At 34.1% G+C, this 20,477-nt stretch overlaps 1 protein-coding gene across 1 annotated transcript; it reads right to left on the bottom strand.

The window, feature by feature from the left end:
- Positions 1–2,283: 2,283 nt before the first annotated feature.
- On the bottom strand, positions 2,284–19,447 carry LOC138324525 (T-box transcription factor T-like). Its single transcript, XM_069269583.1, has 7 exons — positions 19,076–19,447; positions 14,157–14,421; positions 12,840–12,977; positions 9,406–9,467; positions 8,453–8,511; positions 5,486–5,656; positions 2,284–3,794 (listed from the first exon to the last, which is right to left on the bottom strand). Exons 1-7 carry the CDS (start codon positions 19,342–19,344, stop codon positions 3,415–3,417), a joined length of 1,344 nt encoding a protein of 447 aa, XP_069125684.1. The 5' UTR covers positions 19,345–19,447; the 3' UTR covers positions 2,284–3,414.
- Positions 19,448–20,477: the final 1,030 nt, after the last annotated feature.

The raw sequence follows: 20,477 nt of genomic DNA, 5'->3' as shown, positions 1-20,477 counted from the left end.
AAAAGAACAACAGGTGTAAGGTCCGTGTTTAAATGAAATTCTTTGATCTGGTTTTTTTTCCAATAGAACGTAACATGAACAATTTCTAGCGATATATGATAAATAATAATAATAAAACTTTTGTATTCTTTGCTACTGAGAATGCCGAAGAAGGGACGGGTTTTTGATCTAAAAATAAAGAAAACCAACACTATAATGAATATTTATTCAGAATATTTTATGGTTTGTTAGATTTTGATCAAATATTTTCTCCGCGTTAATTCAAATGCATTTTGTAATGTTTTATCAGATTCATTAGAGCTAGAGTTAAAGGTATATTTAGGTCAGATTATTTTTTTTTATATTATTACAATATTTATTAATATCATAATTGTGAGTTTTTCTTATTATATATATTTTTTTTTCATTTGAATAACTTCTCATCAGAAATCAATGGTGTTGTCATTTTCACAATCTGTATCCAAATGTGATCGATTGTTACGTCATTATTTTGTGAGCGCAATTCACGTTATTTTCTCCGAAAAGTATGACGTTACGCTCGAAAACACATGACGTCACAATCAATACCTACCCGCAAGGGCAGATAACTCTGTAATATGCAAATACGGAATATTTGGAACGTCACCAGACTGGGGTGTAGTGCTGATCACTATGGTTTGGAGATATACTGATGCAGTTCGTTCACAGTTGATAAGAATAAAAACAGTTAAGGATATCAAAACTATTTTAATATAAATTCAATGTATATCACAAAATATTTGTCCATCTCTTCATCATCATCTTTTTTTTGTTTTTTTTTGTTTTTGTTTTTTTTTTTTTTTTTTTTGTATTTCATAACACGAAAAAGCATCCAATGTCTTTTCATTTCCTTTTTATAGATACCCCAGACAAGTGAATTAAATTAATTTCTTATTCAGTAAGACATCCTTAACACCATAGATTGAGCCCAGTTTCATGAACATTGCAGAAGTTAAGGAAAAATCTGAAGTTAAGGAGCCTTCCTTTAACTTATGTAATGTTTTACTATGGAGAATTTTAAGGAATGTTCATGAAACTGGTCCCAGGACTTGATGCCTTTGCCTTTTACGCCTAAAGTCTTTGCTCTAGATTCCAATCTATGTATCTAAGTGTCAAGGCTTGATAATTTGAAGCTGCTTAAAGATGCTCCACCGCCGACAGAGCATAAATGATGTTAATCATTTGAACAATAATTGGTGTTTAATCGTGTATATATATGCCTAATTAACAGAAAAAAAATAATATAAAATAATTCATTTCGCCTTTGGTGCATGCGCAATCAGTACTTCATTCCATATAGGATATAGTGTCACGGATTTTTTTCGGGATGCAATTAATTATTTTTCATATTTTTAACTTGAAGTAAAATTAGAAGCTCAAACTTTTCAATGGTGGTAATGGTGTAAAGTAAGTAGCTTTTGTAACTGGAGAAAAATACTAAATTGTCTGCTCCGGTTTTTTATAGTGAAACAAATACCATTTGACAGCGGTGGAGCATCTTTAAGTATAGGTTTAAGTATTGACGAAATATCTATGACTGAGCTCAAGCTTAGTGTGTTAATGATCTTGTCACTTTATCTTTTTATATCTCATTATGTAACCTTGGTTCATTATCGTCCTGGTCTGTAGTACCGACCCTTACCGAAGATGTCTCTACTTGTATTCGAAGAATTTCAATTAGTATAATAAGACTATTTAATTTCACTGGAGTGTATTATATTCACTGTGTAAGTAAAACATTCCGACTGAACACTGGGTCCAGGTAATAATTAATTTAACTGTATTTGATCAGGTTTTATAGTAAACACTGCGAACACAAAGCTCGACATCTTTTGATATAATGGCCAGCACGGTAAAGATGTTGGGACCACACAAATAGCTAGAACTGGTGTTCCTCTTTAATTTTGTTATGTATGCCAACTTAAGTCAACATATCGTATAGATAGTCAATAAGACGATCTTGTAATAAAATATCGACTGATCGGTCTCGTTTCAGCAGATCTGCTCCTGTAAGGCAACCGGAGTAAAGTCCTAGATGTGAGCAGTTTATTCCAATGTTTATTTTTCCTCAAACCCATCGCCCATTCCTGCAACCGATCGCCTTATGTACTTCTTAAACATACCAGACAAAAAAGTCGGCTTTTCCACCAAAATAAATATTTCATTTTTTCGCTCAATAATAGAAGAACATGAGTCGACCGGTAGCGGGTAATTGTCGGTTTAAGACGCCTAAAGGCGTAAATAAACACAATCACACAAGTGGTATAAATGTATAAAGTGATTTAATATTGACATGAGCAAACGTAGACAGTTCCGTATCAGCGATATTGAAGTAAATATACAATATTTACAATATATACAAAATACTTTAATGTTTTCAACATTTACACATTCTTTTACACATTTCTGTAGCTCTCCTGTCTTTTTCTCACAATGTCTGACTCTACACTCTTTTTCGTTCATTCCCTATCACTTTCTCTTCCATACACATTTTGTTTCCACTCATTACTAAGTCGTTTGTAGTAAAATATACCCGTCTTACCATAGTCCACCACTACCCGGGTGAATGCTAGTGACATGTTTTTAGAGATAACGCCCCTACTTGAAACACCTGTGCCAGTTCATTAATCTTTGTGTAACAAATATCTTAAAGCTTTTCACACAAATCAATTGCAGTGTGGAGCTAATAATTTTGATTAAGGATGGAAATAAATAAGGAGATATCCGTAAAATCCGTCCGGTCGATTGGTCCGGATTTTGGTAAATACAATAACGATCTCTCGTGGGACCTTCATGATTTAGATGACTACTTAGTGATCGAATCGAATGCGCCGATAAAATTGATGACAGTTGCTCATTGTTGTCGCTTAGATTTGTGGGCTAAAGGTGTGAGCCTGGCAGTTAGTTAGGAAATATATACAGGTACGAAACCTAATCAGTTGTTTACTTGTAACACCTGTGCAAACCCCACTTGTCACCTGGTAGATACAATTTACCTTTGCAGAAATAAAACATTTATAAGATTTAAAAATGAACTTCGAAAGTATCTCATAAAACCCACTAAGCACATATCAAAGAAATTATAAGTGTCTCTTCTGGTCTTCCTTGATATACTTCACTATTAGACTTACAATGAGTATTTTAATCACTAATATATTAAGTGCGTTCGATATTGTTTTGGGTTAAGATTCTTGATTATACAGCACTTAGGTTAAACAAATTAACCAGTCATACATACGTCACATACACGCGTGCGCACGCTCACACACAAAGATCGATGGCAACAAGCATAATACTTTAATTGTTCCATGATTTGCATCCAGAACCGGCGCATACTTTTTATCACAGAAGCACGGGACCTATTTCTATCCAATCACAATAATGTAGATGCTATATTTAGATCGGTGGAGGAGACAGGGCACCCCATGCGTTGTTCTTAAAAACATCACGATTGGATGCGAAGGGTGAAATATCACATGTTTCAAATGATGAAGTAGGCACTGAGTTTGACAGAGTCACGTTTGGTACACTTGAGATCGTTGTTGTGCTGTTACATAACGTGTAGGGGGCGCTTGAGCGCAGGTACGGCATTGCACAGTTCTGATTGGGTGATAGGTTTCCGATCGGTCCAGCCATTGGCCAGACTCCGTACTGTGACTGCGGAGCTGACGTACTTGATTGTCCCAGCATTCCGTGTCCTCCGGTAGACATATGTGGCCAGTTATCGGGTATATTTAGAACAGGTATATTGCTGCTAACATCTCTAGGGTAGCCTCCTGTAAATAAAACGAAATAAAGTAAGAAAACGTATGATAAAAATAACTCATAAATGTTGTTATAATTATTGACATTTCTGTGATTCCGGTGTTAATCTGTTTTCGCGTTTATACTATTTTCTGTTTGTCGTTCATATTGTTATTTATTTATTTTAGATTTTTGTGCAAAAGCACAAATTCATCAAATCAAAATCGAATTAATCATATTTTTATCATATTTAATCATATGCCCCAAACGAATAAGCATTGCGTGAACTAGAATTTGAGATATTCATCTAAAAACAAAACAAAGCGTTGTGTTTGTTACGAAAACATTTTCTAAAATATGAAAAATATGCAACGTTTTGTGTTTTAATCAGTTTTATCAGTAATATTCTGGAATTTGTCTTACAAAGAGCAGAAGATTAACGCCCGACGATAAAATAATAATATGTGTATGTAGTAAGGTACACTGTCCACAAGTCCTTTTAGCGTTATCAGCAACCATCGCGATATCCTAGATCGCTTAGGGTTTCAATAAAGCACAATAAAGAAACTGAAAAGGATTCCTTCAACCGTTAAATTATTTAAAATAGTCTGTAAGGGGTATAGCCACCCCGGGTCCCGTACTAAATACAGCCAAATATTCAATAAAAACCTATGGCCGAGCCATCAGGCCTGTGTCATGGGTAATAGATGTATTTTAGAGGAAATTAATTGCTGTACATCAAAAGGGGCGCGTAGGTCTTAAAGGGAGATAGAAAAGACTGGATTTTACGAGCAGCGGAACGGATTGAGGTATAAAGTTAGGTAGGGATTGATGTTGGGCATTTTGTCTGGGCAAATGGCACTTGGGTGCTAACTAAGGAGACACTGCAATCGATCTTAATGGGGACTGAATCACTCGAAATCTACACATACTTTACCACTCAGTTTACTGGAGGCCCTGGTCAAACATCGTAAACACTTTTCTTAAGAGCTGATAATTGTCCTAAATTTACCGCTTACTGACCTCTTATGTCCAACTATTGATGACGTCTCTATTTAAATCTACACCGGACTCCCCCTGGCTGTATATCGTTATGTACAATCAGATTAGCACGCCAATTAGCCATTATCTAAACCCGAAAGAAAATATCTGCTGATGCTTTAGACGTTAACCTTGAAATGTGATGTAGCAGTTTCTACGAACAAATTATATAAATATTTAACATTCAAACAGATTTGTCATTAGTGTCCATTTTTTAAATCTTAATATGATTAAATGATTTGTTTATAAGTGGAGGCTCGTTTATAGTATGAACATTGGCCATCATTCTTAAGATATGCAGACCAAGTGAGAACCAAAAGGTAGTACTAAGAGGGAAACACAAATCCCTTATTAATAGTACTGTACATACTTATGTAAGGGCAAAACAGCATTGGTAAAATGGGGCAATGTCATAGTACTTAACTCCTCCAACCCTGAAGACACATTTAGACTCTCTTAAATCAAGGACTAAACCAGTCTATTATGAAATTCCGGGGGCGATTGGGTTAATCAATGATGTTGTTGGTGCAGTTTGAGCTATTGAAATTAGTATTGTGGTGCAATTGACATAATAGAGAGGGAGAGTTTTGGGTGATGGGGCGGATGTCATTGTAACAGACTTACTGTGGGGTGAAGAGCGTCTTTGCTACAGTTGAAGGGAATGTCATTGTAACAGACTTACCGTGAGGTGGAGAGCGTCTTTGGTACGGATGTGGGTAGGGCGTGGTCCTTGACTGTCTGAGACTGAGGCGGTCACAGTGGGCGTTGGACAGGTTGATGGCATTTGGAAACTGATGTGCAGGAGGTGGGACCAATGAGTGACCTCCTGGGGGTATGTACCATGTACTCGCCACTGTGGACATAAAGAAATATAATTTAGACAATGTTTGCAAAGAAGACGTGTTAAACAAAACAAACATTTGTGTTAAAAAAAGCAAGAAAACTATATCACTTACATTACAATGTTTAGGTCGAAAAATTAGTCTTTAAATAAAATAATATTCCAATTTTATCACTATCTCTTCATGCAATGGAATATTTTCATTTCCCTAAGATTGAATTGCTGCTTGTTATCTTGTTTCCATTATGCCCATAATGTCTATCAATCTTGCTTGCACCTTTGATGCAATTTAGACGCAACATCGGGAATAGCACAGTGATATTGAAATCTCGATGAAGGCGAGACAGGGGTGCATGCATACATTTAAGACGAACCACTGTCGTATTAATATCACATTATATGACGAGGAAATTTAAACGACTGCGTCTCAAGTAACAAATGAAAACTTCTCATTGAAATTTCACAAAATTAAAAGAATGCAAAAATCATTTGAAATTTGGGAATGTTATTCTTTTGGGACGGTAATTGAATTGTAGTTATTACGATATTGTGAGAGCATGTAGGTCGTATCATACGGCAGAAGGTTGCTTTAACCGTACGCTCGTCTCTAGTTTTCATTAAAAATGTTACATTAAAATGGAGTAATGTTGCGATAGGATCGTGAGCCAGTGGAACCTAAGAGAGGTATTAGTTTCCCGTCCCTGTGGGCGGTAGAGGATATCTGTGGTTTTATACCGAGGGACGTGTTGAAAGTCATGTGGAGGATGGGAGGGCATTTAATATCTGTTTTAAGTGGGCTGATTGTTAGGGCATAAACGGGGCGACAAATGCGAGTATTTAAGATGACAGTGTTGGCTTGATAGATACTATCGCTGACAATTACTGGCTACAGATGAGTAGTGTTATAGACAGTACTAGTCTGTCAGCTTACTAAGGAGGGTGCCGTTCCCAGTCGGAATACGGTCTTGTAAAGAAATGACTTAATCCCCTAGCGTATACTTAAGACATTTGACAAACCCCAATCCAATCCAAGAAATAACTCCAACGAAAAATGTATCCCTAGCTCCCATGGTTCTGACCCCTCATTAACAACCCCCCCCCCCGTAACATACCCCGACCCGGTATCTCACCAGTTGGCATTCACCTTCTTCTAAAACATTTTATTAATCGCAAGGTTTTCTTTATAACTTTTCTCTAATATAATCCATGGGGACATCTATGATATAGCGCTACCCTGAAGGTTCTCCTAACAATCCTACCCATAACTCATCCACAAGGTAAGGGTAACGTTATCCTTTTTGTAACCACAACTTGGTCATAAAGTTCTATGTAGATGGAGGTAGATTTATTCTTCTGTGCACGTGAGACATCCTCACTAAGCAGCATGTACATTTAAAACCAGGCGATAATTATTTTCTCTAATTGCAGGAAACACTATCCAACGGCTCGCGATATTTTAATGGCGAGAAAAAATAATTAGTGACATTGATAAACTGTAAGTTAAAATTTGATTATGGTCTCTTTAAAACATATTAAATTCCAATAGTTTTTAATCAAAAGATATTCATATGCAAATTGATATATGTAAATGGAGTTAGTGACACGACGACAGCGTGAACAAATGAATTAAATCTGGTAACCCGCATAACATCCCTTGTGGCTGTCATGAGGCCAATCACCCACCCAAAGACTTAGGTTTCCGCGGCGCATAAAGTCGAATTTCCCTTCAGTGGAGGAACAAATTAAATTGCCCAGAAAACTATCATAAAAGTCACTAATAACACAAAATCATTGCTAGGCCACCTAGGAGGGGTTAAACATCGGGTATTGTATTTCCTATTAAACGGGGGATTTTCTCCTCTTTTCATACCCGACTTAATTTGTTTGTATGGTAAGTAATACTCCAGTCTAATCCAGGAGAAGACACCGCGCTCGCTCCTCATTGGTTCGCTACCTTTGGAACAGGTAATTTAATTAAAGCGTGCGATGATTGGGTAAATTGTAACACGTATCTCCGAGGAGATGAAAGGTGCGAGTTAAGCTACATCCCCGCCATTAAGATTATGTGCCTAGTTCATGTTAAACATATACGAGTATCTACCTAGCATATATATCATACCTGTAGGCTATTTACCTGTGAATATTATTGATCATCAAAGATCCCGATTACCTATCAACACCTATCAATACTACTGTTATCAGGTTGCACCAATCTCTTCTCGGCAGTCAGCTAATTTATTGATACTGTTTTGTGGGCGTTATCTCAGGTACGTCTCAATTGCGTGACAGTTGTGCCCCAAACTAGATATCCGTCCCTCTTTATACCCCAGCTCATGGCCGTCCCCATACAACCCAGCCACTTCATTACAGATAAGTATAGAATCAGTAGTGAATGTTGTCAATGCCCACTGCCAACGTATTTCAGTGTAAAGCCGGTATTCTACTGTTCCGCTCACGATCGGTCTTGATAGTCAACGTTTAACAATTTGTCTACCTGATAATGCCACACAGAAAACATCACCCGAACACCTGGCCAGGTGAGAAGATTACAGGTACATATCAATATGGTCGTTTTACTTCCACAAATTACTGATAATTGCCAGTCACGTCACCAAGCATGCAATTTTACATTATCGGCCGTCAATGAATTACTTTTTCAAATAAACGAAAATTGTGAAAGTTGTTCGCCTTTGTATTTTTGATACGTTTGTTGATGTAATGTTAATTGATATTCAAAGAATCATAACAGAGGTAGCAGCTTATAGCAATCGGAAGGTTTTTCGATTAAATTTCTTTCATTAGACTTACAATGTGAGAGTGACCGCTGGCCGTCCAAGGCATCCTCTGTAAAATCTTTCTGATCAGGTCTGGAAAAATGCAAGATTGAAGGTATATTAACATAATCATTTATGCTACCATCATTGAACATTGAAATTATTTTCTGTCATCATCAACATTATGTATACAAATGTAATGGTGCTACAAAGAGAAAAAAAACGCATATGTCTTAACATAAATACAAAAAATAAGCAAGGATTATGCTATCTTTTTCAAAGGTACCAAGAAACAATAAATCTGTTGTATAAATGCTTCAACAACCTTCACAAGTTTTCTTAGAAAAAAAACCCGAGCACATATGTCATTATATAAATACGTATTTCATCTCGTACACAAGTCTATACGAGTTCCTAGCTGGTGTGTGTTATTGTACGGAGATCTAGTAATTACTTGGTGTACTTAGTCAAGTTGTTTAAACAGAAATTCGTTAATAGATCTGACCACAGCATGATACACTAGACCTGCTGGAGGTCCACCCGGGACCTTTTAAGTTTAAAGTGTTAAGGAATTATGTGAAGTATAAACTATTTATTGGAAGCAGGTATGTTGACTTAAGTTAACCCTCATAAAACTATTCCGTATTTCTTCTGTACTAAACCATTAATTAAACCCAAAGAAAATTCCAACAGTGTAGTTTAAATATTGAACACGACAATTATTTGGCATTTCTCTATATCACTGGCTAGGAATTGATCACTTATTGGTTTCTGTTACCATTAAAGGTTAAACCAAATAAACCCCGTCATCTGATTAAATCTTACAATAAACAACAATAGCTCTCTTGATTGTTTTTCCGCCTTTGAAGCCAGAGGTTCAAATAAGGACCGTGTATGTCGTGCGCAATCACTCGGGTTGAGTACTACGGATAGCAAAATGGAGGATGTAAGAAAATGCTATTTCATTTGCTTCTTTTATTTACTCACCTTTCTTTGGCGTCCAGAAAAGCCTTGGCAAAAGGGTTGTGTTTTATTTTCAAGGCAGTTATCTGAAAGACAGAAATGCAAATATATAGAAAGATAAAATAGTATATGAAATGAAGGCTCCATTGTGTAACTTTGTACTCTGTCAATGAACTTAGAGTAGATTGAAGTCAGTAAATACAAAAATGATCACAAGAAGTCGACTAGTTGGTGTAGATCAACACAGAGACAACATAGATCTGTTACGCGGGCGGTGTTATCGGAAAATTAATTACACCATTATTACTCGTAAATTTAGTACATATTACAAAAAATCTACTATATGAAATATAAACATTAAGTTGTCTACCTATAACACGGTTGTCACCTACTTTGCCAAAATATAGGTTAACTATCTTACAATGAATAAAAATTAGGGGACTTAAAAATTAGAACGAGCAATGGTATATATATCACAACTTAAATAAACCAGTTTTCATATTCATTTGCAAGAGAACAATTTGTTTCAATGTGTCAATATAAAAAACCACAGCATCAGTAAAGTAATTGTTCCAACTCAAGTACTTTTAGTGGGACAATTGCAGCAGAAGAGAGGACACAGGGAAGGATTAGAGGGCGTAAGTAATGTTATTATGACGGGTATGTTTTTACAAGTTTATTAATTGCAACACAACTCAATGTTTTAATATGGCAAGTTGGCAGTTTTAAAAGAATAAATGGTAAAACTTTGACAATGTAAACAGGACACAAATGAGATTTAGTATGTCAATTATTAAAACAAAAGAGTGGGATTATGTCTGAAAAAAAAGGGCAACAAATTATGAAGGCTTTATCAATAAAGGCAATTAAAACTACATTATATATATATATATATATATTTGTGTGCTTTAAAAGAAGGATGATATTAAAGTTTAAAAATTAAAAAACAACAAAGTATTTGAATTGCAAAACAAACAAAAAAATCTTTAATAAAAATAAAAATGAAAGTGGAAGCCATATTCGTCTCCATAACAACAGCTAAGTTCTTATTGCATGATGGTTTGCATTGTAATTTCATAATATGACTTATGTAATCTTGGATGTAGGTAGCACCACGTTTATACTTTATAACTTTGTCAAATAGACAGAACTTAGGTCTCCAGTCAAACTCATACAACACGCCCTTCAAATCTGAAGAGCATCTCGACAGAAGTCGTAAGCACATGCATATGCCCGCCAACTTTTGTCAATTATATAACATGAAAAAGAATTCTCCTTTGTGAAAAATAAAAAAAATACACTCTTATCGTAATATTTTCAGGAATATATCAAATAATATTAGATTTTTTTTTGCAAATAAAATCCATAAAAAGGGCAACTGAACATAAGGAAATCTTAAGTTGGTGTGCCGAGCCCTGGTAATGTCGCTTTTGGTTCAGATCTTGATGTGTCAGGAAGTGTTAGACTCAAGGATTTACTGTCAATGAGTATTTACATTTAACTAGAACTTAATTTAATGAGAAGAAATCAGCCTATACAGTTCGTATGGCCCGAGTCTGCCTAGTCAACGTCAGTCAGTACCTCAAATCAAAACTTCAAATGCGTCGTGAGAAATTTAAACAACATCTCTGACATAAATACACAGAATGATAGCGCTAATGATTTTCCTAATAATTTTTTCGTTCGATAAGTGAATTGATCTTGTCTGTGGATGCCGTAACGAATCATCGTTAGGCCATCATTAGCACTCTCTTGAAAAGGAGTTACAAATAGGTGTTACCCAGGGACCGTTCGATTGTAACCCGATATCATGAAAGTGTTTGAAATCGGACAGTAAGCAAACATAACGTGAGGCAAGGAAAACACGTGTTTGAAACATTTTTTTCTAATCGGCTGTCTTTTTTATAATTTTCTTTAAACATTGATTCATAGCAAAGTTGAAAGTTGCCTTTGATCATTTTCGTAGCCGTTCACTTGATTATAACTCTGTTCATAATAAAGTTGATCTTATTTTTCAAACTACGTCAAAGACTTGAGTATGAAATCTTTTGTGCAGACGTTCGTGCCAGCCGTTAAAGAACCCATTCGTCTGCTACTTGAAATCTCTTTGAGTAGCAATTTCCTTCACAAATGAAAAGGAAGGCCAATTTTTCTCGAAGATATTATAGATAAATCTCAAATGGACACATTTGCGTGTTGCCGTAAATATTGAATACAATTGCAACATGTACTTTTAAAGAATCAAATTAAGAAAAAAATTAAATATAAACACTTGTAAAACTGTTCATATTTTGACACAAGCTAAGTATTTATTCAAATGTCAAATCGAAGACGTCAATATGGCATTCCTATCATTATCTGCTATAGAGGCATGCATATCATGTCAGGTAAAACAAGTCACTGGGAGCATTAAAAGCCAACCAAGATATTTACGATAAAACACGTCAATTCATTTCACCGACAGAAATTCTTTGCAAACACTAGAAAAAAAGCACACACGAAACACCAGTTTAATTACAAAGTAAGAAAATATTCAATATCTCGTCAAGTCAAACGAAGAAGCACCGTCGGTATATTTGTTGCTCTTTAAGATAATGGTCACTGAAGTATTTGTCTTTTGTCCTTATCAATTCTATTCGAAGATAAAAGATCTACTTTTAAGTGTTGAAAATCATGCCAATGCATTCATAATTGGTTAATGAATAAAATACCCTGTGGAGTTTAACAATGGGTGCAGTATATGAAAAACTTTTCCATCATACAATTTTATAGTTGTTGTACATTCCCAATGACAGTGTCTCAAATATTTAAATATATCTGTCTTATTTTGCGACAAACGTTTGTTTGTTTGTTGCTTGACGCCAGTGCAAACGAAATTTACAATGAAAAAAAAAAGTTCAGTCGTTAGACTGACTTCAGCATTTCCTTTTTACTCTTTTTCTTTTTTTTTTTTGAGGGAAACTACAAGAAAAAAGGTTATTTTCTTATCTTTAAAAGAGAATCCAACACTTTCATCTGTGATTTTATATATCTTGTTGGTGGAGGCTAAGATCAGGAAGGTGGTAATATAACCGTGAATGGATGCATTCATTTCTAATAAGATAAGTGCAATTATTTCTAGTTATAAAGAGTTGTGACAATATAAAAAGTTGTGACAATAAAAAACATTAACCAAATGTATATCTAAGTTTTCAATACAAAAAAAGACTTATGGTAGAAAAGATTCAATACCCTATACCTGCACAAGAATTATGTTACCCATGAACTTAGAGGTATGAATCAACAGGACTTGCTAGAATATTGGAAGGTATGAAATCGTATGTAGTCGTCATGGGTTTTAAGGGCACCTGGTTCAATTGGAGGGGGTTATTGGGAATAATAGGTCATATTATTAGGTTTGAAGGTTATTCGCATCAAAATTATGCCCCGTTATCAGGCTTGGCGGTTATTGAACCTACCTCTTCATTCTGATAGGCTGTGACGGCGATAAACTGGGTCTCTGGGAAGCTAAAACTTGTGATTCTTTTCTTCTGAGAATTGTTCACCTTGACGATGTGTACACGGGGCTCGTATTTATGTAATGAGTTCAGCATAATCTGCAAGGAAGAGGAGAACATTTGATGTATAAAAATTGTTACAATACAGAGTTTCTTTTTCTTAAAGAGGACTACAGCACTGGTAGGAGATTTGGGCTGTATAACATTCTGTCACAAATGAATAAAGGGTTACTTGGTAGCGTTTGTGTTTCGTATAAAACATGCGATTAGTACCCAATGGACTCTGAAATACGTTTGATGTTGCTATCAACATAAATGTAATGGGGTTAATCTAATGGAGTACATGAACATTATAAACAATTCGTGAACTATTGTCTTTGAAAAAGAACCCTTAGTTGTGTTTTAAAGTCCAAGCAAAAATGGTCTTTTATGATCAGTAAATGTTTGAGTTTAAAATCGGAGCATGAAGACGAATCCTTTGTAATATATAATGTCTTTATGGACTTTGGTAACACTCTGTCTATAATGTCAGCGGAAGGAGTGAATGGCCGGAAGTAACCGTGACATAAGTCTATAGAGTATCAGGGAAAGAGGCAAGGCGAGAACCTTGACATGGTCGACTAAAAGTCTAATGGACAATAGGGATGGTCAATCTGATATGCGTTGTGGTCACTTGTTTCAATTTCGTCATTGTCCGAAGTCCGAAGCGGTCAAGCCTAATTTCAGCCGCGCTACCGTGACTGATTCCGATTTGCTCGCTCGTTTTACTGACCAGTGCAAGTGTTTGAAGCCTGTTTGGGACCGTGTCTCCAGTACATGTTGACTCTATGTGAACATCAAATGAAACTTGGCGTGTGGAATGGGAACTTAATGGGGTCCAATATACCCCCTAAACAACCAGTAAATGGCCTGATAATGGCGGAGTAATCTAGGGATCTGTCGCCATGTCCCTATCATGCAATATGTCATATTATAGACTCAGTCCATCTACACTTAATGCTTGTCTTTATGATTCTCTTATCCTCAATAACATTACCTGTCATTGATTGTCTAAGATAACTATTGTCCGACAATCTGCTATGTCTTTCCAAAGAAAAGTAATCTTACATTTCTAACAAAATAATCCAAAGGGATGTTCGTTACATTTTATCTGATAATGCAGATCTTTTGTGTAATCTGTATCTATAAATCTATAAATCCCACAAGTTATTTATTTCAAAATAAAAATAATAAAAAATGTTTAATTTTAAAAATACTGAAAAAACGTTTGCTGCTCACCTGTCCGCCACCGTTGAGTTTGTTGGTTAGTTTGACCTTGCTGAAGGTCACGGTCTCCTTCATCCAATGAGCGCCAAAGTTTGGCGAGTCGGGGTGGATGTACACGCAGTTAGGTGCGGCCGGTTCGGCCTTACCCCCCGCAACCCAGTCGCCATTTACGTATTTCCATCTGTGAGTATCAACTTGTGTGAAGTCTAATAGGACCGTGTACATAGCATTAGGGTCCAAACCGGAAATGGTTACCCGAAACACCGGAAACATCCGCCTGGAAAAGAAGGACGTAAAATATTTTTGGTAAAAAATATACGAAACTTTTTTGTTTTTAAATATTTTTATCGCTATTTTTATAAATTTGTGTCAACATTCTTTATCGGTTTTTTTTTCAAAATAAGGATTAATAAATCATCTAGAATCTACATGAATTTCATTTTTATATTTATTTAGATGGAAGGCAGATGTCTAAAAAAAATAAGTTCCGTGCACAATACTTGAGCGTTGTGAATGATTGACAGTGAACTACTGTATATGATTAGCAAATGTCATCATTCTATTTGTTAATTATATTTTTTACCTAATTTATGTCATTACAAAACCTTTGATGATATCTAAGTTTGATCTGTAAATAACACGTTTTTGATAGTCAAGTAAGATAATGCAGAAATAAACAATATAAAAAATGTTTTAAAAATCAGGGGTCTGGGCATTAGTTACAGTTTACACATAGTTGAGCCTATCCTAGTGTCCATAGATCAGTCTTACACCTTTTAGAGGTCTAGACTTAAAAGCAGTAAAAAAATCGAGCCCTATTGATTTACCATGCAACCATATAGCACACAGACTTTTATTTTAGAGCACTAGGTATATCCAAATATATTAAGTTCCACAAGTTTTTTATCCTAAATTTCTTGTGAACCATACTTACATAATATTTTTTTTAATTATTTAGATATTTGTGAATGATGATATTGGAGACTGAGTTAAAATAAAGAATGTCTGTATGTGTTTCATTATTGGTAACTTGACTTAATTTAACATATTTTTGATATCCATTGCCTAATCAACTTTCATGAAAGTTCGAAAAAGGATTGATATGATATTTTAATATAGATGATATTGTTTGAGTTTATTTTCTCTCTAACTCATTAAATCTTAACATTATTCTCGAATAAGATTTTATCACATAAAAACTATTTGTGTATTTTCCTAATAATAAATATTTTCACTGAATTCCAATTCATGCATAAAGCAAATTACAACCTGTAAATGACAAATCTAGCCTATAATTATCTATCCTACATTTTCCCTGATAGTGGAGTGGTCGGTATGAGGAGGACTAATTATGAAGGTTTATAAATGTGTGTTATGATATTATAGATAGTGATTGTATGGTTGGGGGAGTGGGAGAACTATAAACCTCGGCCACTTCACAAGTACATGAGGACACGCTTAGAAAGACCCATATAAAACGGTTAGAAATTCACACAGTATAAATATTTATGACTGATGAATTCAATTATTATTTTCGAAAAAAAAAAATGATATTGTGTTTTACAACTTGACGCTCTAAGCATACTTGTTTCTAGAATCGAATAAAAAGTAAATAAATATACAGTTATAATCAGGATATTCATTTACATTTCATCCCACTATCAAAAAAAGTAGAACAACTCTCACTAATTGTAAAATACGATGTAATTTATTAATTTTTCGAAAATGATAATTTAATTCTTCAATGGTAACTATGTATAATGTGGGGATTTCTAACTTTTTATATTATCAGGTCTGTCGTTCTAAGCTGTCATAAAAAATGTCATTTAAAAAATGAAGTGAATATTTAACCATCTGTTTAATCAAGATATGAATGAGTATTGTAATGTTGACAAATCGTGAAACATTTTTAGCTTTTTTTTCTTGTTTGGGAGTGGTAGAAATTTATTTTGATGTATTCAAATTTATAATTACGAGATTTCTTCTAACTAACATTTTATTCAATTTCAGAGGGAAGAAAAGAAGAGGCCATTGTTTATTGAAATGAAAATACCACAAAATTGAACCTGGCGTTTGCAAGTTAACAGTTAAATGTTGAATTTTACAAGTAAATGTCCATGTCACTTTAACAGAGTAAATTATTAATAAGAGTATTTTTAACCTTCAAATAATGTATAATATATACTTTTGACCGCGAACTTCAAAGAATCGCACATGATATTATTTTTCAATCAACTACATACCAGGTATGCTACCATAAGATCCTAATTTTGATATTTAGCTAAGATAATGGTTTCCATTAAAAGTACTATAAAAACGTAAAAGTACTGATGACCTACCAATTGTATCCACATTTAATGCTAAACTCATAAAAACGAGACAATAAAATAGTTCAATATCAATTTAGACATATCTTTGCCTACAGCAGAACATTGAAAAATGATAACTATTTCCCTGATCAAATAGGTAGATCCTTGTCTGTTATCGTTTTATTTTCCCTTATATACTTACACGTAAAACCCTGTGTTAAAATAATAATATAACAAATATAAAAACATTATCAAAACACGATATTAAGTAATTTTTAAATCATTTCAATTCAAAATATTTCAAAGTCAGTCCTAAAATACATTGAATTAGTGAAATGCATTCCCAGTGGGAATGATAGAACAACTCCTAAACTAGTCCGGTTAGTAAAAATTGTATTAAATATTGCGAGATTGAAAATTAAAATAGATTATAATTAATATTCGTTAAAGTTGTGTCTAAAACACAGGTGGGTTTCAAGATTTTGCAAATTCGTATGCTCGGAGCCTATTAGTGTTATCAAACTAGGACCAATGATGTCTTCTCAGCGTAATTCTATCATTGTATAGTTGAAACATAAACATCAGTTGTTTCATTTCTCACAGTCCCTACAACACTTCCTTCCTCTGCACTTAGCAACAATAATTTATCCAAGTGTAGTTCTGTACAATTGCTCACGATTATGTATGGACACGGATTAATGTAAGTATTTTGTTCTTGTTTATAAATCAAAGCTTGTGTGATATTGTACTGTATCTTAATTCCATACAATATCATTTATTTAAACAAATAAGTCTGTTTTACTTTTCCCTTTCCATTTGATATTAATCATAATAGGCTGTATTGTTATATAAAAAAGATTTGTACCTGGATTAGAATAAACTAAAACACATACTTAATTATTTATTTAGCCAGTTATTCATCGTTTAAAAACGTGCTGTTATTTATTTCTTTAGTTTTTGAAGTATTCGTTTAATTGATTGTTTTAGTTTCTAAGAAATCCTAATTTTGAAAAACTAACAACGATTAGGTCCCGTTGTAATAGTGGCATAGAAATGAATATTTCATTATAAACGATCAAAAATAGGAATAACAGTTTCTTTATAATTTGCTATCCTTTCATTCTCGGAAACATTCGAATTTCATGCAGATATTTTATTTGAGTTTTCTAATTGTGATTACTCCATTTAGCCATTAGTCTCAATATTCACCCTAGTTTAAAGGTATCTTTTTTTTAAATTATTGGGAATAACAGTAGTTTGAAATAATATCAACAAATATTTAAAGTGCCACTGAACCCGTTGGCTGTTCTCCCTATATCTTTAGAGTAAATCTCCGACAGGGCTCTATTTATATTTAGTTACCATAGAGAATAAAAACGCTTCATTCTGACGGTGTTTATAAAAGAAATAACAGTCAATACCATTCACATCAGATTCAACAATGAATTCGGTAAAACTAATAACAGTTTCTTCAAAGGACATTTTTTCCTAAATGGTATTTCAACTTGTGTTAGAGAAATGCATTTCGTTCTGCTAGACGTCACGCCCTATAAAAACACATGTTAGAAATATAATCGTTCTAGTCATTTCTAGTTTTTCTGCATGAACAGATTTGTAATTTAGAGTATTTAGACGTCGATGAAATGCGACTGCGTCGCTGATTTAATATGTGTTTATTAGTCGAACCAACTCTATCAAAGATATTTTAGTAGATATGGAGATAATCGAGATAGCAGTGTATGAGTAAGTTGCAGTTTCTTTTCATGTTACAAATAAGCGAGATACATGTTAATCCAGACGTTACAAAATTTTGTCTGATCACAATACTGGTTCCAGAAATTGAATGTATTACAATGCCAATTCATATCGTAAACGTTAGTGTGCTGAACCAAACGTTAAAATATCCCTTTAATATACAAAAGAAACATAGTTCTGAAATAATTAATTCGTTTCAACAAGGAAATACTTTTGATAATTCAATTCAAGGCTTTAAGTTCCACATTGTCAGAGATCTTGATAATAGTCTAACGATCATTTAGATCTCTAGCACTATTTACTTATTAAATTTTAACAATACAACTTATGCTATTCTACACTTATTTTGATTTTATTTATTTATATTATTTATTTTATTTATTTAATGTTTATGGAAATCGAAACTGGATATATTTCTTTTGTGTCCCTTAGCAAGAACCCACTATAACATAAAAATAGTAGTGTTTGGTTCATAAACGTATAAAAGAACATTAACCAACAGTAACTGAGTCTGTGTAAATAGAAAGTCCACTCCTTAGGACTTTCGATCGGTATAATTTGTGAATGGAAGTTCATTTTTGATGATACCGAACGAATACATGACAAAGTAGGTCGGTACTGAGTCGATACACTTGTGTGGTTTCTTCAATTCAAGACTTTATCTTTTAACTTTCCCGACCATGTGTTATATTAGAAAAACATTTATCGGTAAGCTTATGATGTTTATTATATTATAGGATAATTTACCTACAAAGTGTACTTAACTGGCTACATTGTAACAACTCGAATATCTCGATAGTTTGCCGAACCGTGACAAAAAATTAACAGGTAGTGCTATTATTTACAGGTATGATATTGAATGCTTACCTGCCGTTTTTCGTGACGATCATTTCGTTTGTAAACTCCTTGAATTTTCCCCATAATTCCTTGTCTTCGAGTTTAACATGTAACTGTCTTTCTGTGGGATCTCCCTTCTCACTGCCAACTGTCATTTCACTGTCCACTGCATTGAGCAGGTGAGAAACATTCAGGTGTGTTGATTTCATTTCACAACAATTTTCTAATTCCGCAAAACCAGAATCTCCAAGATCCTTCGTTTCCAGTTTGAAGTCGCAGGTTGTTGCCGAATCTAACATTTGTGGAATATTTGTCAACTTTGTCGAAAACCTGGATCGCTCTAAAGGAGGCTGTGTTTGAATCGTTTCGACCCAATCTGTAAAGTGTTTCCATGAATGACTTACACATGTTTACAAACTAACACTCTAGGTAGATTTCAATCATGTGATCCTTTGATCTCGCCGATACCGGTGATTACCGCTGGCCAATCGCGTACCCGGAGGTCTGAAGTGGGCGGAGTTATATCCGACACTATACATTTATGGCAAAGAAATGGGCGTGGCCACCTGGGGTAATTGAATATTCATATCCATGTTATAGCCGAAGTGTTACATTCGTAGACCAATACTAACAATTAAAATATAATCGATTTCACAGTAAAGTAATAAAAATTGATACCGCCATTTAGAGTTTCATCAATGCCTATACATAAAAGGGAAACACTTAATTGAAAAAATGGAGTTTTAAAAGCCGAATTGACAAATATAGAGAATTCGTATTTATACATTTGAATAATTATGGTTGTTGTGTCGAGTTTGTGTATTTAACCTAAGCAGATTATTTGTAATATATGCTTTGTAAATACTAGCTATTATAAAGGGTCAATAATAAATTACAGAATTAAAACAAATTGACTATTGTCATTATAGTGACTATTATATACAAATGGGATATCGGATTACAGTTTGTAATATACAGAATTTACATGTCCGCATGTTATCAACTTCGCAAATAAAACAGAAAAATCGGGATTTTTTTATGACCACTCTTTCGTTTAAAACGGTTTCAGGTATCATTGGAATTAAACTACATATGAAATATTGATTGTTACGTGAACACAAGACACACAGGTTAACCCAGAGACATAGATTAACCGAAGTTCTAAATATACATATCAAAAAACAAAATTTAAAGATGCTCCACCGGTGGTAATGGTGTAAAGTAAGTAACTTTTGTAACTGAAGAAAAATACTAAATAGTCTCCTCCTGTTTTTGATAGTGAAAAAATACCATTTGTCAGCGGTGGAGCATCTTTAAGAATTCGGCCCAAATTTGTTTATTGTAGATTTTGTTCTTGTACCATTCGGGTTTTTTTTTTTTTTTTTTTTTTTTTTTTGTTACTGATGAACTTTCGGCCACGTGTAATGATTCT

The sequence above is a fragment of the Argopecten irradians genome, chromosome 1, assembly GCF_041381155.1.
Source record: "Argopecten irradians isolate NY chromosome 1, Ai_NY, whole genome shotgun sequence".
In the NCBI taxonomy this organism is placed as follows: Eukaryota; Metazoa; Mollusca; class Bivalvia; order Pectinida; family Pectinidae; genus Argopecten; species Argopecten irradians.
This window is presented reverse-complemented; position numbering and strand designations above follow the sequence as displayed.

What these genes read in the sequence shown, in the direction of transcription:
- LOC138324525 (XM_069269583.1), bottom strand. Translation starts at nt 19,344, where the DNA reads ATGTTAGATTCGGCAACAACCTGCGACTTCAAACTGGAAACGAAGGAT. An exon ending in CAGCCTATCAGAATGAAGAG is followed by an intron (nt 9,468 to 12,839) that starts GTAGGTTCAATA and finishes TCTGTCTTTCAG; the next exon opens with ATAACTGCCTTGAAAATAAA. An exon ending in CCAGCGGTCACTCTCACATT is followed by an intron (nt 5,657 to 8,452) that starts GTAAGTCTAATG and finishes TTATGTCCACAG; the next exon opens with TGGCGAGTACATGGTACATA.